At 33.8% G+C, this 25,406-nt stretch overlaps 1 protein-coding gene across 5 annotated transcripts in view; it reads left to right on the top strand.

Annotated features, from left to right (window-relative positions):
- The window catches only part of STAG1 (STAG1 cohesin complex component), a 404,176-nt gene that overhangs the window by 339,261 nt on the left and 39,509 nt on the right, over positions 1-25,406 (top strand). For all 5 annotated transcript variants that reach the window (XM_025913742.2, XM_086674339.1, XM_086674341.1 and 2 more), the window contains one exon: positions 12,101-12,181. In XM_025913742.2, coding sequence (XP_025769527.1) covers positions 12,101-12,181 — 81 coding nt within the window. The remainder of the gene's footprint in view (positions 1-12,100; positions 12,182-25,406) is intronic.

Here is a 25,406-nt window from a genome sequence, read left to right as displayed (position 1 = left end):
TCTTTAGAATGAACATAGGTTGAGTTTAACTTCAGTAACATTATTGCTGTTGGATAGATTATGACTTTCTGTGTAAATAATGCAGTCATACTGTCTTTAGAAGAATGCTGATATGTTCCTTAGAAGACTACACACTTTTTTCCTTTACTGAACTTAGAAATTATTTCAGTTACTCCTGACTATTCCTTGGGCATGTTATATCAAAATTTGGCTACCACCCCCACATACATCCAGATTACCACCTACCTTTTTATTATTGATCAAAAATGTGTTTGAGTGTCAGATCCTAAGGGAGGGAATATTAGAAGCATCCTTAATCTCAAGAGATTTTTATCTTTTAAAAAATTCTACCTCCTCAATATCTCTTTTGCCACCATTCTTTTAGCCCTACTATCATTTTCTTAGTTTAATCCTTCATATTTTCTCTTGTGAATCACAGTAGTAGTTACCTATTTTGTCTTAGTAATCTTAGTTTTAACCTTTTTCTAATCTAGGCTCTTCTAGTAATTCTCAACTGTATGTATGTATCAGAAAACCTTATGGAGTTGTTGGATGTTTTATTTTTTGTTTTTAAATACTCACATACTTTCAAATACCATTGTAGACTAAATTGGTGTAATCACTTTAGAAAGTTACTTGTCAAATTCTTATCAAAATTAAAAGCAGATATACCCTTGATTGACATTTATATTTTAGGAATTTAGACTACAGATATATACTTGGAGATGTGTAAAAAGACATAGGTTCAAAGACGTTCATCGTAGCATTACTTATAAAAAATTACAACTTGAAATAATCTAAATTTTGATCAGGAGAGAACCAGTTAGCTTTGGTAGGATAGTTTTGATTCTATGCAGTGCTAGGTCACTGTAAATTTTAAAGTGTTAATATTATTTATGTTAAATATTCTATGTGAGAAAATTTAATGCAAAAGGCAAGGAGTAGAATGGTTATATAAATTTAAAGAGGTGATAAGATTTCAATATACAGACACCTGTTAATTGACAGATTGTATCTGGGATGATACATAAGGAACTGTTGAACAATGGCTTTCTTAATGGAAAACTAGAGATCTGTAGTGTTCAAGAAACTTAGTTTGAATTGTACACCATTATACTGTTGGATATTTCACTATGCACATCAATTGCTTTTTAAATTTAAAAATCTGTTGTTGAGTAACGAATAACTCAAAATTGACATTTGAAAACTGTGTACGGTTTAGGGGCGCCTGGGTGGCTCAGTTGGCTGAGCGTCCAACTTAGGCTCAGGTCATGATCTTGCAGTCTGTGAGTTCGAGCCCTGTGTCAGGCTCTGTGCTAACAGCTCAGAGTCTGGAGCCTGCTTCAGATTCTGTCTCCCTCTCTCTGCCCCTCCCCCGCTCATGCTCTGTCTCTCTCTGTCAAAAATAAATAAACATTAAAAAAATTAAAAACTATGTATGGTTTATAATAGCACCAAAAAACATGAAATAACTTTGGCATAAATCAACAAAATGTGTGCAAGATCTGTATGCTGAAAACTACAAAACACTAATGAAAGAAATCAAAGATTTTAATAAATGAAGATTATATCATGTTCATGAATTAGAAGACTTAATATTGTTAAGATGTCACTTTTCCCCAAACTGATCTTAGGTTGACTAACACAATTCCATTTAAAATCTCTGCAGGATTTTTTGTAGAAACTGACAACTTGATTCATACAATTTATATTGAAGGGCAGGGGTGCCTGGGTGGCTCAGTTGGTTAAGCGACCAACTTCGGCTCAGGTCATGATCTCACAGTTTGTGAGTTGGAGCCCTGCGTTGGGCTCTGTGCTCACAGCTCAGAGCCCGGAGCCTACTTCGGATTCTATGTCTCCCCTCTCTTTACCTGTCCCCTGCTCACACTCTGTGTCTCTCTGTCTCTCGTTAATAAATAAATGTAAAAAAAAAAATATATTGAAGGGCAAAATAATTTTTAAAAAGAACAAAGGTAGAATATTCACACTACCTTAAAGACTAAACAGTAACTTTGACAGTGTGGTACTGAAGAAAGGCTAGACATAGATCAAAGGAGCAGTATAGAGAATCCAGAAATACATTCACATATATGTGGTAAGTTGATTTTTGACAGAGGTGCTAGGGCATTTCTTTGGAGAAGGGATAACCTTTTTAACAAATGGTTCTAAAATGAATATATATATATATGGGGAGAAAAAAGAATCTCAGTTCACACTTCATACCATCTACAAAATTAACTCAAAATAGACCTTTAGACCATAAAACTAAATGCACCACCTGCAAGTATAGAACATCTGAAAGTACACACAGGAGAAAATCTTTGTGACCTTTAAGTTAATCAAAGATTTCTTACATACAACATCAGAAGCATGATCCATAATTTAAAAATTTCAAAAATACACATTCAGCAAAATTAAGCACTTCTGCTCTTGAAAGATCGTGTTAAGAGAATTGAAAATACAAGCATATAAGACCAAAAGATATTTACAAATCACATATCTGATAACAGACTTGTACTCAAAATGATAAAGATCTCTCAAAATTCAGTGGTAAAAACAACAGATAATTCACCATAGAAGGTAGATGAAAAACACATGAAAAGCAGCTTATCTCATTAGTCATTAGAGAAATGCAGATTAAAAGCATGATGAGATTTAGAAAGCAGTGGAACTTGTATGTTGCTGGAAGGAATGCACAATGGTACATTCACTTCAGAAAGCAATTTGGCAATTTCTTATAAAGTTAAATACACACTTACCATCAGGCCCAGCAGTCCATCTCCTGAGTATTTATCCAAGAGAAATGAAAACTTAAGTTTTCACATAAAAACTTTTTTTTCACATACAAACCTATACTGGAATGTGTATAGCAGCTGTATTCATAATTGCCCCAAACTGCCAACAACTCAAATGTCCATCAAGTGGTGAAGGTATAAAAACAAATTATATTATCATCCATACAGTAGAATACTTCTCAGCAATAAAATGGAAGGTACCACTGAACCACTGTCATGCAACAACATGGATGAGTCTCAGTAACATACAGAGTCAAAGAAACCAGATGCACAAAGCTATGTGCTGTACAATTTTATTATACATTTTGGAAGAAGCAAAACTTACAGAGTCAGAAAACAGAAATCCAGAATGGTGCAGGGAGCTGACTACAGAAGGGTATGGGGGAATTTGAAGGATGATGAACTGTTCTATTTCTTGATTGTTTTGATGACTACCTGATGATACATTTGTCAAAACTGCAGAACTGTATGTTGAAAACAGTAAATTTTTCTTTGTATATAAATTATATCTTAATTTTTTTAATGCACAAGGACAAAAATAAGAGTAATTATTGCTCATACTTAATGAAGTCCATTTCAAAGCCTGACCAATGTATGTTTTGAAGTTTAGAAAGCCCCGGACCAAAACGCAACCATAAGAACAAAAGAAAACATTTATCACATGGTGGAAATTTCAGAACCAAGAGCCTTAGGTAGAAAAGTTTGATATAACCTTCATTCTTATTTTTCAGCTCTCTAGCAAAGTTATATATAATGGCTGCCGATATTATTTAAATTAAAATTAGTTGTTTAAAGCGATTATTGGACTGTTTTTGTTGACTAAATCTTCAGGGGTGCAACATGAAAATTTCTATTTTTTAATCTTCATAGATCCTTCAGAAGCATGGCTAGAGTGAAGTACATCTGCTCTCTTAGAAGACAACATATAGTGTTATACCATGTTTTAAAAGTTGAAAAACTAGAAAAATCAAACAGTGTATTTTCCAATGATATGTATATGTGATAAAACTATTTTTTTAAGAGCCAGGACATGATATATATGAAATTTAGTAGAATGGTTTGCCAGTCTTAAGGAATAGGGGAAGAGATCATAGATGGATACCAAATTATTGATATCATAGTAGTTCTTAAATTTGGTAGTCTGTTCATAGGTTAATTTTATTATTATGCTTTATAATACAACTATTTTTAAGTATCAAATATTACATTAAAATATCTTAACAAAGAACAAATGGAAGCACTTTTCTTTGTTCTTGCTAGTAGGATATTTTTGAAACACCTGATCATGTTACTCTTCTGTTCAGATATGAACATGTTACTATCTGTGCATTACCTAGCATTCTTAGGATAACACCCAGATTTTTTTTGTCATACTGAGGTGACCATGTTGTTGTCCAAACAAGTGTACTTTTGAAAGTGAAAAGGAGTACTGTTAATGATTATTCCAAGACATAGGTATAAACCAGTATATATAGTCACTCTTTTATAAGGCCCTCTGTGATTTGGTTTTTGCTGATCTAGCCTCAGTATATGCTTATACTTACTCTGTATCAGACTGTTCACAGTTTATTGGTGAGGCTTTTTTTTGAAATTGCTTTTTCTTCAACTTACATTGTCCCTTTGTTGCCAGGTTAAATCTTACATCTTTCTTTAAAGATTTAGTATACACTTTTGCTTCTCTAGAAAGTTTTCCCTAACCATATTACTCTTCCTGGCTAAGACAGGAGTCCTTCTTCTTGCCCCTTAACACCTGACCCTGCATGTGTACACTTAGTCACACCAGTTACTAAATTGCTACAGTTGAAACTTATTTTCCATCTAGATTATTCTCTAAGATCAGGTAATATATTTGTTTTAAGCTCCTAGTCTAGTAGAAGACTTGGATACTGAGTAAAACATCTGTTAGAAAAACAGAGCTCTTATTTTTCAGATTACAGTTTTAAATTGCCGTACAATTATATCTCTGATTAGTTTTTATATGCCTCTCTAAAATAACCTTTCTTTATGTTTCCCTATCTTTTTGTTGTGTTAATTTTATTTTTTTTTATTTTTATAGTAAAAAACACATAACATGAAGTCTACTCTCAACAAATTTTTAAGTCTCTAGTACAGTATTGTTAACTATAGGCACAATGTTGTATGGCAGATCTCCAGTTTCATTTTACTTTTTAAGTTCTTTATATTAATGTTCTTAAGCTTATGTCATTTGTTGCAGTAATTTACCAATGGGAATTTTTAATTTTATTATATCTTGTCTGGTATATAAATATTCTTTATATAATCAGAATTATCAGTTTTTTGTTTGATGTCTTACTTGGAAAGCCTTCCCACACATTTCTAAGTCATTTAAATATTCACTTCTTTTTTTTCTTGTGTTTTAATAGTGTTATTTTTTACAATGTTTACGGGGGGCACCTGTGTGGCTCATTCGGTTAAGCATCTGACTCTTGGTTTCAGCTCAGGTCATGATCTCACGGTTTGTGAGATCAAATCCCACGAAAAGAGATTCTGTCTCTCTTTCTCTCTGCCCCCGCCCCACTTGCATTTTCTCTTTCTCTCAATATAAATAAACTTAAAAAAAAAAATGTTTGGAATCTATTTGCATAAATTATTCATTTTACTTTGAATATGTCTTTAAGTGACTATTCTTCTCTTGGAATTATGAATGTTCCCTACTTTCACCATTTTATGTGGACCAAAATCCTGTCTCCACTAAGTATTATGTTATGGTTTCTTTTTTTTTATTTTTAAAAATTTTTTTTTTTTTCAACGTTTATTTATTTTTGGGACAGAGAGAGACAGAGCATGAACGGGGGAGGAGCAGAGAGAGAGGGAGACACAGAATCGGAAACAGGCTCCAGGCTCTGAGCCATCAGCCCAGAGCCTGATGCGGGGCTCGAACTCACGGACCGCGAGATCGTGACCTGGCTGAAGTCGGACGCTTAACCGACTGCGCCACCCAGGCGCCCCAGATGTTATGGTTTCTTAATGATTTAGGAATGGTTGAGATGTTGTATATGTTGTTTGGACAATTGTTTGCTTGTATTACTAGAGAATTTCAAGGTCAGCAGCAGAAATTGCTCATTGGATCTTTCAAGCTGATCAATGACATGAAAAGTGGCAAGATCTTTTTTGATGTTAAAGCCTACGTTGTTTGGGAAGAAAAGGCTAGTACACATGAACTGTTTAAGAGTAGGCCTAAGGTTGTATGATGTGAATGCCTGGGCAGTGTCCTTTTCACTATATGCCAAACCCTCTTTTGGAGATCACTATGAAGAAATCTCACTAAAAGAGATTATAATATTCCACACTGGACCTTATCATTGACATATCACATTTTTCTTCATACTCTTCCTTGTTTTAAAAAAATTTTTTTTAACGTTTATTTATTTTTGAGACAGAGACAGAGCATGAATGGGGGAGGGTCAGAGAGAGAGAGAGACACAGAATCTGAAACAGGCTCCAGGCTCTGAGCTGTCAGCACAGAGCCCGACGCGGGGCTCGAACTCACGGACTGCGAGATCATGACCTGAGCCGAAGTCAGACACTTAACCGACCGAGCCACGCAGGCGCCCCACTCTTCCTTGTTTTAAATACTACTTGGAACTTATGAGAAAGCTTGACAGCAGAATTCCAGGGTCCAAAACTGTTAAGGATTAATATGCATTAGCCTGCTGTGTAATCCATTCCTTGAGAAGTCTTTTAATTTCTTAGTTGCAGAAGTTAATCTTTTACTATTTGTATTTTTAACTCTGTTTTTTACCCTTACGATGATTTTTTTTTTTTAATGTATAGTATACTACAGCCACTGGTAATACAATGCATGGGATGATTCTTCATTCTCAAAGCACATGTAGAACTTAGGAATCTTTCTTCTCTATTAAAGAATTATTTGTTACTTATCACTATGACTTGCCTTAATGTTTTTGCTTTTGTTAGCATTTTCTCAAGAAAATTATTACTGCAAACTCTTTGCCATATTGACTATTATTTTTAATTATTATATGGTAAATTAACATGTGCATAGATTTATATAATCACCATCACAAGGGATATCACATATCTACTTTTTTCTTCATTCGATCCCTTTATAATTAGATGCTTGCCCTACCTACAACTCCTGCAAACCACTGCTCTGTTTTCCATCACTATGGATTTGTCTTTTTAAGGTTTCCAAATAAATGAAATCATAAAGTGTTGTAACCCTTTAGAACATAAAATCTTTCAGTGAGCATAATGTCTTCACTGACCATAATGCCTTTGAGATTAATCCAAATTGTTTGAATCAGTAGTTGGTTCATTTTTTAATTAATCGTTGGTTCAATTCTACTCCATTGTGTAGCCGTTTGTTTTATTCATTCACCTGTTGAAAGGCATTTGGGTTGTTTCCATCTTCTCGCTGTCACAACTAAAGTGAACATATGTGTACAGCTTTTTATATGAACATAAGTTTTCACTTCTCTAAAGTAAATGCCCAAGAGCATAGTTGCAGGTATTAGGGTATCAGTTTGTGTTTGACTTTATTAGAAACTGCCACACCATTTTCCAGAGTGTCTGCACCATTCTGCATTCCTTCCAGCAACGCGAAAGTCCCATTTGTTCCGCATCCTTAGCAGCGCTTGTTTTTACTTTAGCCCTCCTTGTAGGTATGTAGTGGTATCTCATTGTGCTTTTAATTAATGTACATTTCCTTAATGCTAATGATGTTAAACATCTTTTCATGTGCTTATTTGCCAGCCTTACATTCTTCTTGGTACAGCCATGTTGATTATCAATTTGCATCTAAAGACTTTTTTTAAAGGGGATATTGTCACGCACATTAACCTACTCTGAATATGATAGAAAAACCAGTATTGGATATGAAAAGCAGACTAGTATGAGGTTGAATTTACTCTCTTGTCATGCATATAGCCACTAAAAAAAATTGATCCTCCAACCCCTTAAAGTCTCTTGCAAACAGAAAAGTGAAACAACCCCAATTTATCCCACAGTCATTATGTGGATTTTCAGTATTTTAAACATGCCCTATGCATGTAGTTAATATATATCTACACATGTATATATTACGTATGCATAATCATTTTTCTTATTATTCTATAGTCATATTGTATTTCCCATAAAAATTCAGTTTTTCAATTTTTTTTTTTTTTTTTTTTTTTTTTTTTTGGGACAGAGAGAGACAGAGCATGAACGGGGGAGGGGCAGAGAGAGAGGGAGACACAGAATCGGAAACAGGCTCCAGGCTCTGAGCCATCAGCCCAGAGCCTGACGCGGGGCTCGAACTCCCGGACCACGAGATCGTGACCTGGCTGAAGTCGGACGCTCAACCGACCGCGCCACCCAGGCGCCCCAAAAATTCAGTTTTTCAAAACATAAACATTCTAGGAGCTTGTCATTTAGTCTTCATTTTTTAATTATTTTTTAAAATAATTTACTTAGAGAAAGCAGGGAAGGGGCAGAGAAGGAAAGAGGGAATCCCAAGCAGGCTCTGCACTGTCAGCACAGAATCTGACATGGGGCTCAAACCCACAAACCATGAGATCATGACCTGAGCAAAAACCAAGAGTTGGACACTTAACTAGCTGAGTCACGCAGGCACCTCCCCACCACCTTTCTTTATTTACATATAATCCTACAGTTCATCTTTAGGATATGTGATATCATTAACCAGAAGTTGATTGACTCTCATTAATTCAATCTGTTAATCAAAGATAAAGAGCTGTTGTTCCTTTAAATAGGTAAAAGTAATTATTAAGGAAAAGGGCTAATAAATAATTTTATGTTGATTATGGTAATGCTAACTGCTATAATAGATTAATCTCAATATCTCAGTGGCTTAACACAATAGAAATTTATTCTCACTCTTATAAAGTGCAATTAAGGGAAGTGGGGTGTCACTGCACCACCCAGTCATTCAAGGACCCAAGGTCTCCTGGGTCATTGGTATCCTGCTGGCAGATAGGAGAGTAGAAGATAGAATAGGCACTCCTGCTTCTTAACTACTTTTGCCCAGAAGTGTGCAGTATACATTACTGTGTTCTCCCAGGAACAGTGTTAGCTCTTGGAAACAGGAGGACAGAGGGGTAGGTTTGGAAGAAATTCTTTGTCATCAGCCTTATACTTGATATATTATTGGAAGACCCTCTCCAGGGAGTCAAGGAAAGGGAGAAGGACTGTGGTCCTCACCAGTTAAAACAATCTCTTTTGGCTTTTTCTGTTTTTTGTTGTTTGTCCTTGTTTCATCTGTCTCTACTACAGAAAAATTAAGTTGCTGAATAAATGATGTCTGGACAAGTTAGTATAACATCACTAGTATGGAGGATAATGATGTAAAGCCAGGAAGAAAGCATTCTAAATTTTCTTTTGAAATGGGATCAGGTATATTGTTATATAATTATACCTGTGAGAAGACAGAATGCTTCCTAGTCAGTGAAAGTGAGCTTTTTATTTTAAAATAATGCAATAGAGCCTTTTTGAAGTAAACTCATGATGAATACTGACCTATGAAAAAATAAAATGGGGATGCTGTATTTGAAATAGATATTGGAGTGGACAAGTGTCTGCTTCCCTCATAACCATTTCTAAGATACTTCTGCAAAACTTTGGAACAGTTTGCATAACTTCCTAGTATATAGGTCAATAGAAATGTAGAAGGAAAGGAAATTATATTTGTGATGATTAGGAGAAATGTTAAAATTAAGCTATTCTTCAACATTACTTTTTTCTATATCTTAATTTCCTACTGATAATGTTATTTGTATATTACTTTTCCGGTAGTTTAACAATTCAGGTTGTTTCAAATAAGAATTTTTTTTAATATTCTCTTTTCCTTCCACACAAATCACATTACCAGTGTACCTGTATTCTAAATTAAAGGTTATCACAGTATGTCTCAACCAGTATATGTACGCATATTGAGCATTTCCTGAGTATAATGAGGTGATTTCTTTAGCATTAATGTTCATAACTTGACAGTGTTTCAGTAGTCTTGTTTCTGACATGAGTCAGTCATTTAATTATTACTATGTTTGATAAGATCCTGACATCATCTTACTGATGTTACATCAAAGGCAGCACTACTTATCCCTCTAATTCTGATGAGTTATTTTCAGTGGTGAATAGGTGTATTGGAGATATGTTTTGCTTATGTGATCTGGATCCTAAAATTTTTGAAGTTCAAACCAGCTGAAATTTTAACCACTTTCTTCACATTCTACTTACTGATTTCTATTTTGATTTATTATCTACATATATCTCTTCTTATAATTTATAGTTTATCAAGTGGGGAAGATAATAGAGATACTATAATGATGGAATATATTATTAGATAATGCTTTATTGCAATAAAAATATATCATGTATTCAAACAAAAATGTAGTAAAAGCCCTATCCAAAATGAAATTATTCTATAGTTATGATTCTTAACCAGTTTTATCTTCCTGAATTCTGTTATTTGTCTCTGAAAATAGGGACAGATATTTCATAGAACAAGAATTCAGTGCCAATAGAAAATGAAAATGTGCCTATGTCCATTAGTATTTAGAGAAATGTAAGTTAATACTACATTAAGATAGTACTCTTGGTACTATCTACCATAAAGTTAAACATGCACACACTATATAATCCAGCAATCCTATTCGTACAGCAGTGGCCCTCAAAGTGTAGTTTGGAGAGCCCTGTTAGTTTCCAGGACAGGTCTTTGAGATCAAACTATTTTTATGATAAGAGGAAGATATTATTTGCTTTTATTATCTTACAAATGTACATTGAAGTATTGGTGTCATGTCAAAGAATATCCACATTTATCTATAAAGACTACTAAAATGTAATTCTTTTTCCAGCAATCTGTGACACTGGAATTTCTTCACATACTTCAATCAAAACAGCATATTTTAATAAAATACAGAAGCAGATTTGAAACCCTTTTTTCTGTTAAGCTGGACATTAAAGAGATTTGCAAAACTGTGAAACAGTGCCATTCTTCCCACTAAATGATTTTCATTTTAGAAAATTTAGTGCTTTTTCAGAAATATGTATTCTTTATTATATAATTTGTTCATTTTAATTTTTTTAAGTTTACTTATTTATTTTGAGAGCAAGAGAGACAGAGAGCACATAAGTGGGGGAGGGGCAGAGGGAAGGAGAGACCAAATGCCAAGCAGACTGCATGCCATCAGTGCAGAGCCCAACATGGACTTGAACTCACAGACTGTGAGATCATGACCTGAGCCGGTAACAAGAGTCAGACATAACAAACTGGGACACCCAGGCACCTCTATTAATTTTTAAATGAATTAATGTGTATTTGAAACATTACTTATAATTTCTAATATGATAAATGTGTTATATAATTCACATAAACAAAAGCAATTTAGGTTTCTTTGAAAGGAATTTTTTAGTAATTTTTAAGAGTGTAGAAAGGTCCTGAGAACTAAAAACTTCAAGAACCTCTTAGCTAGACAAATGCATGTATGGGTACCAGGAGACATAGAATAAGAATGTTCATAGCAGCATTATTCATGATGGCCTCAAACTATAAGCACTGTAAAAGCTCAGCAACAATGGAATGAATGAATAAATAGGAGGATATTCTAAATATAGTATAAAGAAATAATGAACTATAGCTATATGCAGCAATGTGTATGAATCCTAACTATAAATGTTAAAATGAAAGAAATCAGAATCAAAGTAATACATATTACATGATTCCATTTATATAATATTCACAACTAGACATAATAAACTCAGTATTTAGAGATGGAGACTTAGGTAGATAAAATGTACTGACTGCCTGATAAGTCAAAATGACTATTACCCTTCCTTAGAGGGAAGAAAAATATTGGGAGAAATTGCTGGCAATGTTCTGTTTCTTGATCTGGGTGGTGGTTACATAGATAACTTTCTTTATATTAAGTTATTAAATGTTTTATGTATATTTCTGTATAAGTGTTCTATTTCATAGTAAAAATGCTTTAAAACAAAAGTAATCATTATAAAATTTGGATAAAACTTATTTCTTCAGTCTCCCTTTAAAAATCTGTGCAAACTATTCATAACAGTAGATTTTTGTTTAAAACATAGTGTTATTTGGGTCCATATTTATCAAGACATGTTATATCTTTATTCTCTAGATTGATATGTTGGTTTGTCTTTTTTTTAACCAAATATTATTTTACACATTCCATTAATTCTACAAAAATTTGGACTTGAAACCTTATTATAAGAAAAAAACTATGATAAACATTGTTAATACTGTACAAACATAAATTATGTCTCATTTGTTTGAATTTTTTTATTTGATACAGATAGTCGTACAGGCACTGCAGTGTTCCCATTACTCGATTCTTTGGCAGTTGGTGAAAATTACTGATGGTTCTCCTTCCAAAGTAAGTAAGAGTTTCTGAAGGCAGAAGGGTTATTACTAAAACAAAATAACCTTGTTTAAATCATTATTTAATAATTTATTGTTACCAGTTATTATAATAAATTATAATTTTTAATAAAATATATAATAATTATTGTTATCAATTTTGCTTTATCCTATGAGTAAGTATATTTTACCTCTTTGGAAGATAACCAGTTCTTCAACAGATGCAGAGTTGTATAGATACACCAAGTTAAAAGTCTTATAAGGAATAATTGTAGTGGAAACCACAAGAGCTCTGATAAATGGCATGCTATTTAAAAGAAAAATATTGAAGGTAATACTGTGTAGCTCTTAGTTATTGAATTATGGCCCCTTGGGGCCCAAACTAAACAACATTCTTGTTAAAAAGAAATTGTTAGATAAATTTTTTAAAATTTTAATCTATGCATAGCCATTCGAAATAAAGGAAATACAAATCAGAGATTAAAATGAAACTAGGATCTAAGAGAATCAAATCAGAGCCTAAAGCCTAGTTAACCTTGAGGATATTGTCTAATCTAGACAAATCCCAAGGCCCTTCCAAGGTGGAATATCTAATGGGTAGCACATCTCCCTGATAAACTTGGGATCCTAAAGAGCTACTTCCCACACAAGGGTAAATTAGAAATAAGCCCACACCAGCTCCATTCATGGGGGGATGTAAGGAAAATAGCCTGTCTTAAAATTTGTCATTGATTAAATGGGAGAAAATACGTCTTTCATGAAAGTTGATAGCCTTGAGCGAATTTTCATATAGGTTCCCACCCTAAATTCATACTACTTCAGTGCTCCATTAAAAAAAAAATTTTAAAGCAAATTAAGATTTTGATTTAAAATATTTGTGGTAGTGATATCTTCAAGCACCTAATAGAATCAAATGTAATTCCTTTTTGAAGGAATTTGCCTCTAAGAGGCAAAGAAAATTTAAAGAAAAATGAGCTTATAGTAAAGACTACTCACCTAAAAAGAAAATGAGAAACCATGAACAGAACCATGAAGAGAATCAGACCAAAAAAATACTATTTATATATTAGAACTGTCTGATACAAATATAAATATATTTCAGTTGTCTCATGAAATGAGAAAGGCTTGAACATAGGAGTAAAAACAAATACTTGATAAAGAACCAAATAAAAATATTATGTTTACATATCCTCCTCTTAATAAAACAGGTGCTATTCAACCAGTAAAGAAGGCTAATAATACATCATAGAACCAACAACTTGATATGGAGCATTCTTTTCTTTCCTGTTAATAATTTGAGGATTTTTCTGCCTTTAGAAAATACTTGGGGTTTTATTTATTTTCAGTTAGAACAACAGTAATATATTGGTTAGCCGCCTCATTTTTCTACTTTATTGACAGTGTTAGTCTTAAAAAGCAAAAATCAGAGTTAACCTTTTGTTAGTAACAAAAGTCATTTAAAGGTGTATTACATTTTCATGTTTTTGAAATGTTCTTTAATATGGCAAAATTAAAGGAGCTTGAATATATGTAAGTTATAATTTGATAGCAAGAGTGTGTATATTACACACAATTACTTAATTTTTACTTTGATTTTTCCATCTGATTTTGGCATTCATTTTTTTTCCACTTAGATTATTTAGGTTATCTGAGCTCTTTATAATTTGGCTGGATATTGATACTTGTATTTAAGTAAATTGGAATATATACTTGTTAAAAATTTAGCATAATTAATGGTTAATTCCTCTATTAAGTTTAATTTCAGTTTTGTTCTTTTATAACTATATTCCATAATTGGAGTGAGACTTATTCTTGAACCCACTTCTTTGAATGTTTTCTGTTTTTTTAAATCCTGTTACGGTAGAATTATTTTGAGATTCCTTACCTTTCTGTTTAATTTCTCACACATTCTTCTAATAAAAGATATCTTCCTTTTTTGTCATTAGTCATAATACAGATTTTGTAGTTGTCATTGCCACAGTGGCAATGCAGCTTTTGTGGTCAACACTGATTTTCTTTATGCTAGAAAGAATGCTGCAGGATCTTTTAGGTGCTTTATTATTCAGTTGATTTCTGTTTATAGTCTTGTGTGCATTCATATCATATATGAAATTCTCCTTACTTTAAGTGTCTCTCTCACATTATTTCTTCTCATTTTGAAGTTGTTGGGTTTTTTTTTAACCAAAATGTATTCAGTAATTAATCATTGTGTGTTGTTTATATCTATAATTTAAAAGTAATTCTCTAAGTGATAATCTTGAAAAGCGTGAATCTTCAAAACACAGGCAAACTTTAAAAGTCTCTCATTGCTAAGATTTCTCCTTATAAAACAGTTGTATTGATTTTTATGCATAGTAATAACTAGTTCATGAATTGCCAAACTTTGTAATCCGCTGTATGATGTAGAATATCTTTGAAGCTTTAAGATCTTTGAAACTTTAAAAACGTAAGCTTTGTATGCATTTAATATATATTATTACTATCCCATTTGTTATCAGCTTCCTAACTGTAGTTCCAGCCACATCATTAGCTTGTTGTGTAAATAACCTTGAGGCAAATCACTTGGATAATTTTAAAACCAGTAATTTATGTCATAGCATTTTATCTATTGTGAATTGCGTTCCAGGTATTAATAACAACTAAAATAATCACTTACGTGTGTCAGGTTACTTATTTATAAAATTGAAAGTTATATTGGGCCAATTTTTTCTAGCTCTACAATTCTTCAATCTGCTAAGGTAAATAACTTCCTTAACGGCAGATGTCTGGTAGATATATAAGAATCTCAACAGTGATTGGCTCTAGGAAATAGAAATTCTTTGGGGGCAGGCATAAGGAGATAAATTTACTTTTTGCTTTATACCTTTTGATACTGTTTGAGGGATTGTTTTTATTGATGATATCTAACAGTGATAATTTTATCACAACAACTTTCAAAAACTACTAGTACAAAAACATCTTGATTCTCCATCCGAATCTTACGTTTTGACTTATCATATATAACTCACAGAGTTGTTAAACTTGGATGAATACTAGAAAAATGCCTAATGTGTCCTGTATCTTATTTGTTGTAGCAACATTATTCTATTGTTTATAAATGTGATATTAAAGCTATAAGGAAGTTTGGAAGTGATTTGATGGAACCTGTTGTAGATAAGGCCTAGAATAGGACATTGCTGTTAATATTTGTTGATGTTTTACATCAAGTGATTTTGTAAATCACTTGAATTAAATGCTTTAATTAAGTCTTCCTAATAATTCTAAAGTGGATGTTATGATAACCCCATTGTACTGATAAGGAACCTGATACTTAGAAACATTGGGACTTGACTAAGATCGGAAACTTAGAGCACTGTTCTTTTGAATCTCAATCGAGTAGTTCTTCTGTTAGCACTTTTTAAATTCTTCCGTTATTAAGATTTTAATACAACTAGCTCTAGAGAGTTTTGTTGTTGTCGTTGTTGTTGTTAAACAAATTTTCTAAGGACACATTGGTTGACTACTTGCTGAACACAAGCTAACAATGTGTGTTAATCAGTTGGATACTGAAGTTATGTTATATAGCCACTTTTCATCATTCTGTATCCCTGAAGAGGATACATTTAAATGAGAAGTGACTGTGATTTTAAATGCCTCAGTTTGTAATGCCCAGTGGGTTACAGTTTAAGTATACAGTTATGAGGTCAACTTATGTTTTTGATTAATAAATTGTTTATTAGTGTTTGGTGTATAATATAAAGCAGAAAGGTTTTCATAAATTTGGCCTCTATTATTGGAGTACTTGTTCATTGTAAAAAATATATAAATAAAATTTCTGAATCTTACCACCTATGGATAACCACTGTTGATATTTTGGTGTATTTTCCTTCAATACTTTTTCTAACATATTTCAGTCTTATTGAAATCATAATGTGTTTGCAGTTTCCAAAATTTTGTGTCTCCTCTACAATCAACATTTCCTTCAGTTATTAAGTGTTTATAGATAATATATTTAATGTATGCATGATAGTCCATTGTATAGCTCTACCATAATTTATTTTACCACTCTTATCTCTTGGATATTTAGGTTGTTTAAGCATGTTAAGAAATAAAATTAATGCCATGATGGACATTCTGGTACAAAAGTTTGTTCTGTGTTTTACATTGTTTCATCCTGTATTATATTCTTAGAAATGGAACTGCTGGGTCAAAGATGGTACATACTTTTAAGGCTTGATTTATATTGCCAAATTGCCTTTCAGAGAGTACTTTCTAAAATTTATTTTTCTTTTCTGTTGTCATGAACATGGTCATTCAGAAATTTATGAATGGTAGTTATATTTGAAGTTTAAATTCAACACAACAGTGAACACTTTTATAAAATTAAGTATGTGAGAAGACTATATCAAGAACAGGATTAGATCTTTATTTGAACTGGAAGTGCATTGGGTTTCACCAATGGGTATTTCCTCTGTTCCCCTAATTTCCAGAGTTGAAGCTCTTTGGCAGTCACACAGGTCATGCTCAGTATACTTTGCTCCGGTGCCCCCTAGTGCTGGTCCTGTAGAAGCAGCCTTCAGTTTCTCTTCTCTAACAGAAAACATCCTTCTTCCTTCAGCTCCTTCTGGACATATACAAAGACATTTAAAGAGCCAGGTAAATAAGAGTTAGGGCTAATATAATGCCCCTATTGCCGTTTTTGGCCTGGGGATCTAGAATTTACCCTAAGTATTTTTTTCCCTCCTGGGAGGAGCTGTCCTACTCTCTCTAATCTTAAATTTGTAGCTCTCTCCCTTACCCTGCATGTTCCTAAGACAGTGGTAGACAGGGCCTGGGGCAGACATCCCTGCCTTTTGGACCCTGGCCCTATTCCCTAATCTTTAAAGTTAAAGAAAATCAGCATCCCTCAGGTAACTGTAAGTCACATTATTATTGAGGTATTTAGCTGCAAAATTTATTCCTCCATTACCTTCTTCACTGAAGAGCCTCCTCTGCAGAGTCCAACTTGTTTACCTCCAAACAGACTGAGGAAGGGAAGAGTTAGGGTGAAGGTGGGACCTGAAGATGGCCAAGCTCAGTGAGGAGACATGTTTAACCTTGCTATTCTTTGTACAAACATACATTTTTAGAAATGTACTAGAAATAGTCTTAAAATGTGTAAAAATCTACAGGCGGCTTTCTACACCTCTTTCTTTTCCCTTCCTAGTCCTTTAAAATAACAAAAATAAGAGAGCTCACTTGGGACCTTGCTCCAGAATCCTAGAATCATAAAATACCTCTCCATCTGCAGAGTTAACTGCTTTGTATGGGGAAGGAATGGGGCCAAGAATGGGAAGTAATAGTTGTCTCTCTAGGAACAAATTTTTAGTAGCATATAACCATTTTACTTCATTCTTTTCTTCTTAAATCTTTAACCCTTACCTTTTATTTCATGAGAATTCCATCCTCAGTAAGTATCTAGTTAATTTAAAGCCTTTCCTTTTGATTGTTCCAAGACTTCATAGTCATTCTTTGATAGTTATGTTTCTATTAATATTAAGTCCTATCTCAGGTGCCTTATGCCTTAGGAAAGTTAGGGGGAAAGGATCCAGATCTTGTTTAATACCCTTTTCTTGTTCAGCTCTCAGAATGTTCTTTGAAGGAAAAATAAAAAGTCTGGAATACTGAAGTAGATGACTGTTTATACCAGATTCCGGACTTCTCCAAAATTTTATATAACATTCTAAAAATCTCTGAAATCAGAAGTAAATATGTTCAACTTAGAAAAGAACTTACAAGCCATGATTCTAACATTCCATTAAGAATTACATGCTGTTTGCAACCCTATTCCTCCTGGGTCTCCAGTTTTGAACATTGCTGTCTGGTGGGGAAAGACCATGTAAGTCTTCCTCAAGCTTTACGAGCTTGTCCAGTCAGGTGCTGTTTCTACTTACACGGGGACAGTGGTCTTTAAAGCACCTAATTTATAAACACTGAAACTCCTTAACATATATAATGCCTTTCATATAAGTAGTAAGCCAGGACTGAGAAGATCTGTTCTAAGTAACAGTTATTATAATGTAAAAGTATGTTTTAACAGAGCTTATCTGAGGTCTAAAGCAGTTTTAAGAATGTTTAAATAAAACATAACATTTCCCACTTTCTTGTACAGAGACTGGTGATTTGCCTCACCAGAATAAGTGATAAAAGAAGTTTGTTTTCCTCTGTCCATTTAGAATAGAAAGGAAATGTGTGTTTTATATTCTACTTAATATCCTCTGATATCATAATGCCTTTTCCTTCCTACAATAGGTTTTTTGTTTTTAAAATGTTTTTTCCAGCAGCCATTCTAAAATTTCTAGGTATTTGTTATATGATTTCTTGTCACATACCCAATTCATATATATATAAGAAGCTCCTACTTTGTAAATAAGGTATATTTCCAGAATTTTTTGTGTCGGAGCATTATCTTTGGAGTTAAATGTAAGTTTGAATTTTGGTGCCATTTTTTACCTCCTGTGGCAAAGATAAGCAAGTTACTTCACCTTTGAACCTGAGTTTCCTAATGGGTATGTGATCAATCACTGTTGGATATGGTTGTTGGGAAGATTGAATTGAAAAGAGTGTTTCAGCAAACAATAACTTTGTTTTGATGGCATTAAACTGAGTCCTTGTCTATGCTTTCCTAGTCTCCCCTTTCACAACCAAGAATGGGTGCTAAATGAACTATTATCTTAGGCTGTGGAAGTGGGTAAACATGCCCAGTAGCTAGTGTAGAGAAAACATGGTAGTTGTTTGTTCTCCATCTGTATCTTGGAATGATTTGGGGATTCAGGTCTCTCACTTTGGTCCTAACAGTCGCTACTTTTCCCCTGCCCCTCTGATTCCTCCTTTAGCTTCCTTCATCTTGGTACACTATAGGAAGGAAGTCAGAAGATGTTTTGGAACTACAGTAGGCAGTTTAAGGGTACCTGGATCATAAATGGATTAATCTGAGGCAATGGCAAGAGTCAGCAGGTGGGGATTCAAATTACCAAGAACAGCAACAACACTGAAAACTAAGTATTACATTTGGGGGTTAAATATTCAGTAGTTAATTTACTGTGTATTCACAGAAGGGGCGCACCCTGTCCCCATCCCCCAAAAGAGAAGCTAATAGCAGCTATTCATACAAGAAAGCAGTTTTAAAGGGTTTTTAAACATGGGGTTGAAACATACGAAAGCAGTTTTAAACATAGTGTGTACCCCACTACAGTGGTGACACTTTTTACTATGTCTCTTGCTCACTGATGTATCCCAAGTGAACGAATATAGTTTCATTTGTTTTTATCATATTTAATGTGAATAATCACTTACTGGGCTGAAAAATAATGAGCCTCACTATGTGTTAGTAAGGGTGCTAAATACAGGTAAACATAACACAGTTTATACTTCAAAGAGCTTTATAGCCCAGTACAGACAGGACATACTACAGGCCATGGGCCAGATGTGGCCTGTCCCCTGTTTTTATAATAAAGTTTTAATGGAACACAGCCATGCTCAATAATTTATGTGCTATATAGGGCTGCTTTTATATTAAGTGTCAGAGTTAAGTGGTTGGGACAGACACTGCATGGCTGATGGAGCCTAAAATATTACTATCTGACCCTTTACACAAAAAGTTTGCCAATCCCTGGCTTCGTAAGGTAACCCCGTGGTCTTGTTTGTCAATAACCCTATTTGTCTTTTCTGGGTAACTAGTCTTGTGCCCCTTTTTTGTCATGAACACTGATCACCAAATTCTTTACAGGCTTTATTTTCATATCCTGACATCTTTGACCTGGTCTTGGTCCTTATTTTACAACTTTTCTATTTATGCCCATTTTAAAAATGTGTATTTGGCAGGTAATACTGAATGAGTTTTATGGATGTACTACTAGTTTTTCTGTGGCTTCAGTTTCTGGCTGTGGTTATCTTAAGGGTATTTCATAGCTGTAGATAAAAGGACAACTAAATTTAGTCTTTCTCTCGACATGTAAAGTTGTGATACGTAATAAAAAGGAATCACAAAAATGAAGAAAGCTAAAGGAGAAGTCAGAGTTATAGGGGCAAAATAGTGACTGTTAGGACCAAAGGGACAAACTTAACTTCCAACATTATTCCAAAATGCAGATGAAGGACAAAATCTACCATGCTGCATGTCAGATCTACAGTAGCTACATATTCGTGTGTGTAGGAACTAAACTCTGACCTTTCTCCACTGACTATAATCATGTTGAGATACTTGGTTCTTAAGGCACAGTCTACATTTAAGATCTGTTTTTCTTCTCAAGATGTTAGAGTAAGTCAACTTTGAGCCTTTGTGCCTTTGAGAAAACTTCTTTCTAATATGGCTTATATGATAAATTCACCATCTTAATTATGCCAGCCTTGTTGAAAATTTTTCATTGTTGAGATTTTGCCGACCAGGGTGTAAAACATCTTAATTCCTTGAAATTTTGGTTTCAGTACTACCAGGAAGAAAAAACCAAAAAATGAAAAACTTCAGCCAGGCTAGTTAAGCAGCTTGCAAAATGGATATGAAAGAATCTAGCCCCAAGATATAACTTAAGTCTCAGTATAATCTTATCACCTGACCCATTTGAATTCCTTTCCATAGCTACTTTAGGGAAAAGTGTTCATGATGCCAAGCTGCTTTCTGAAAATAAGAGACAATACTGTTTCATTTAGGAAAAAGTGTTTGAAAAGAAGTACCATATACTTAGTTTATATATAGCTTATCCTGGACTAAGTGGCAGATTACTCTTCTGTTCACTGTGTTTAGTTCTCACCTCTGTAATTCAGGTACTCTGGCTTGTAAGGGAATTTATAAGTAAAGTACCATCCTATTAAAAGTTGTAGAGGTACTCCCTAAATATTCTAGTTTCTTAAAATTGCAGTCTGGATAATCAGTATATCTTGTTCTTGGGTTATTGTTTTTCAGAGTCCATCAGGTTGACTGGCTGTTTTGTTTATATGTAAATATACTTGAGTAATTTGAGTTTCAAATATCTTACCTCCATAATGCCTGTTTCCTCAACATAGTAATTTTCTCAATTTATAGAAAAAAGTCATTATAGCAAAATGGTTAAGAGCACAGACTAGAGGCACACTGCTTTGGTCTTTGGGCCTGCATTTAACATCTTTGTGCCTGTTTCTTCATATATAAAATGGGAGTGATAATAATATCAGTACCCATCACAGTTATGAGGATTAGTTGAATTTAATTCATGAAAAGCTAAGATTAGTGCCTGGTACACAGTAAGTGCCAGTAAATGTTAACTTTATTACTATTGAATTCTAGCCCAGAAAAATACCGCATACAAAATGCTCTTGTTTATTCAGTGTAAGTTGAACATATTTAATTTTTTTCACAATGACTTTGCAACTATTACAACAGGAGAAAAAGTATTTCATTCCAGAATATGTGGAATGTAATAAGTTTTCTCAAATTTTAAAATAGCCAGTGGCTTATATTTAAATTTTTTAAGTTTATTTCTTTATTTTGAGAGAGAGAGAGTGCGCCAGGGAGGGGCAGAAAGTGGGGAAGGGAGGGCTTGTGGGTAAGAGAATCCCAAGCAGCTTCTGCACTGTCAGCAAGAGCCCAGCATGGGGCTCGAATTCACGAACTGTAAGATCATGGCCTGAGCTGAAACCAAGAGTCGGATACTGAAACCAACTGAGCCACCCAGGTGCCCCTCAGTGGTTTATATTTTAAAGGAGTTCAAGTAAATTACTAATTTTTGTGCTTTTGAAACTAAGCTCTTATTATTGGCCCTATTTAGAATCTTTTTATGTTTTTATTTTTTCTTATCCTTATTCTTGTTTTTTAAGAGACATTAAGAATAAAGCCCATTCTGTGAAACTTACCTTAATACTTGAGCTTTAAGCTGGCAAACCCTGAACCTCTTTTAAAGTTTTGATTGAACATCCTGAAAATTTCTCAAGATATTTATTACCACATATCCCAGAAGTGGTTGCCTGCCTTAACTTAGCACCATCACAGCCTTGGGAGTCATCATTCCAACTATTTTAATCAAATGAAATATTGTAAAGTGAATAAAAGCACTGTATTCTGAAATCTACAAGAACCTGTCTCTTCCCAGCTGTTTAAAGGGCTTTACCATATAAGATTTAGTTAAAATATATAGTATCTCTGCCCATTTACCTAAAACTATTAGTTTTATATTTCTCTTAATGGAATCGAACTGACTATAATTAAATTAATTTTCTTGAGCACTCAGATAATATTTAAGTTGCATCCAAATCTAGTGCAAACTTTACTGCTAAAGGCCTTTAGCTTCTATTTTCTTGGTTGCTTCCCATTTCCAGTTTCTTCTTAAAATACTTCTACTGATTAGTCATTGGTAGGCTGCTTACTTAGTTGCGATGTTAAATTTATAATTCTTCAAAAGAATTGGCAAGTTACCATTTTACATAAGACACATCTGCTTTATGATCGACCTTTAAAGGAATATTTGGTTTCAACTCCAAAGATAGCTGATTCCCTAGACTGCTTCTTTGCACGCTGAGAAATTTAAGGAAATAAAGGAGCATTAATACCTCCTAGCACCATTTTTTCAAACTCTGTTTAGAGTTTGATAAAATGAAGATATTACACATTGACCCTAGGATTGTGATATTATCTGTATTACGTATACTTGCATTTCATTCAGTAAGTATTTATTAAACACCTGCCGTGTGCCAAGCACTATTCTAGGTACTAGCAATGGAACAGTGAACATTCATTCTTTGAATAGTGGGAGGTTTATTATCACTTAGCACCTGTCTTGTTCTCGTTTGAGTGCCTATGAGTGAATTCAGCAGAATCACAGAGTACCATAGAATCTCATAGTTCAGCTGTCTTGTTTATAGATTTTTAAACTCTGTAATTCTGAGACATAAAATAATTGACTAAGATCATAGAGCTAGTCAGTAGCATGGCTTGCTTTTTTTCTTTCAGTTACTTATTCAGCAAAGAGTTGCCTTCTTTTTCTTCCATTCAAGAAAATGGAAGATTTCCACTGCAGTCTGACTTCAGCCCTTTTAATTCCATTAAAAGTTTTCTCCCCAAGATCACTCACAACCTCATCATTGTTTTATGGGATACTTTCTAATCCTTAGCTTGTCTTTTCTGTTATGGCATTTGTCACTATTAAATTACTATCTCCATTTTTTAATGTTTTTTTTTTCCTTAAAAACATTTTCTGGGGCACCTGGATGGCTCAGTTGGTTAAGCATCCAACTGTTGATTTCAGCTCAGGACATGAGCTGATGGTTTGTGAGATTGAGCCCCACATCTAGCTCTGTGCTGACAGCATGGAGCCTGCTTGGATTATCTCTCTACCTCTCTCTCTCTCTGCCTCTCCCATCCACTCACATGTGTGCATACCCTTTCTCTCAAAATAAACATTTAGGTGCAGCTGAGGGGCTCAGTTGGTTAAGCCTTTGTTGATTTTGGTTCAGGTCATGATCTCATGGTTTGTGAATTCGATCCTTGGAGTCAAGTTGAGATTCTCTCTCTCTGCTCCTCCCCTGCTCTTGGTTTCTCTCTTAATAAGTAAACTTTAACAAGTAAATAAACATTTTTTAGAAAACCATTTTTTAATGTTTTCTTTCCAGAATATGCCATATTCTTCTGGTTTTTATTCCTACTCATACCATTTCTTAGATTTCTTCATATGCTCTTCTTTCTTATCCATCTGTTAAATGTTGGTGTTCCCCAAGATACTTTTGTCTACCTTCTCTACATATCCTCATTGAGTGATCTCATCTTCTTCCATCATGTCTGTTGCCGTTTAAATGCCAAGGACTGCCAAATCTTTATTCTTGCTTAAATTCTTTGAACAACATGGCCTTTGAACTCTTATATTCAATGGCCTACTAAACATCAGTAGGATATTTTTCAGGAATCTCAGATCATCATCTCTAAAATTGAACTATTATGTTAGCATTTTTGTGAACTATTACATTAATTATTTCAGTGATAAACACCATAATCCACCTAATAGGTGACTACCTGGAAATTTAGGACTCATCAACAGCCCCATTCTGATTAGTTCCTAAATTCTATGCTGCTGCTTTATAATTTCTCTTCAGTCTATTCACATCTTCACTGCCAACATTTTATTTTCAGACCCTCATTCTAAATTATTCCTATGGCCTTTGTTAATATGTAAGGGAACCAAAGAATAATGATTAAGAGCATGGACTACTTTAGAGTCACAAGAGTAAGATAATCCTACATTTGGATCCTTACCCTATCACTTAGAATCCATGGGTGTTCTGAAGTTGTTTCCTCATGGGTATAAAAGAAATATTAACACTTACTTCATATGGTGGTTGTGAGATTTAAATTTATGGCCCGTAGAACACAGTACTTAGTACATAATTATCACTCAGCAGAAGATTGTATTTATTAACTAGCCTCCCTATTCAATATCATTCTCCATTCTGCTTATAATATTATTCTTTAAAACAAAATTGTAGCACTCTCATAATAAAGATTCTTCTACAGTAGTTCGTTATTGCTAGTAGGATAATAACCAGATGATTTAACACAGAATTTTAAGTGATCTCCTGTTTAAATGGAAATAAATCCTGTTTTCCTCTTCAGCTTTCTCTCTTGCCACTCACCTCCGTATTTGTGTCCCAGCCACAATAAATTAACAGCCTCTCACAAGCATGTTCAGGCTTTTGAACATTTTGCCCTCTGGGATACCTTTTTCTATATAGCTGGATAATTTTTAGTTGTTCAGAGCTCAGCTTACATGTTACCTTCTTTGGGAGCCCTTCTGTGACTACTTTTGACTCTGGATTAGGCTTTCCAACATAGTATTTCTTACATTCTGTTGCAGCTGGCTGTTCTCTTGTCTGTTTCCCCTAATGTATAATGAATCTTTGAAATTAGAGAAGGTCAAAGAATGTTGAGTTTTGGTTATTGGGTGTTCATCTGCAGGAACATGAAAAGTTTTTAAGACAGCATTTTTTTTTTTTTGTTTTACTATTCTGCACAAAATGAGCTTATTCCTTCTTCCAAATACTACACTCATGATAGCAAAAGGAAATGTGTATAATTTTTTAAGTGTCTTTATTTGGGATGTGAAGATCCCCAAAAGGAATTAGTCCTGTCATCTGCACAAAGAGTAGCTTTAAGAACTTTAGTAACAGAATACTTTTTAGAAGTGATTTCTACATCAGCCTAATTTAATTACTCTTCATTACTATTTTAAATATCGATGTAATACTGAATTATCTCATGTGTC

The sequence above is a fragment of the Puma concolor genome, chromosome C2 (genome assembly GCF_028749965.1).
Source record: "Puma concolor isolate L17-30 chromosome C2, mPumCon1.1.hap2, whole genome shotgun sequence".
Taxonomy (NCBI): Eukaryota; Metazoa; Chordata; class Mammalia; order Carnivora; family Felidae; genus Puma; species Puma concolor.
This window is presented reverse-complemented; position numbering and strand designations above follow the sequence as displayed.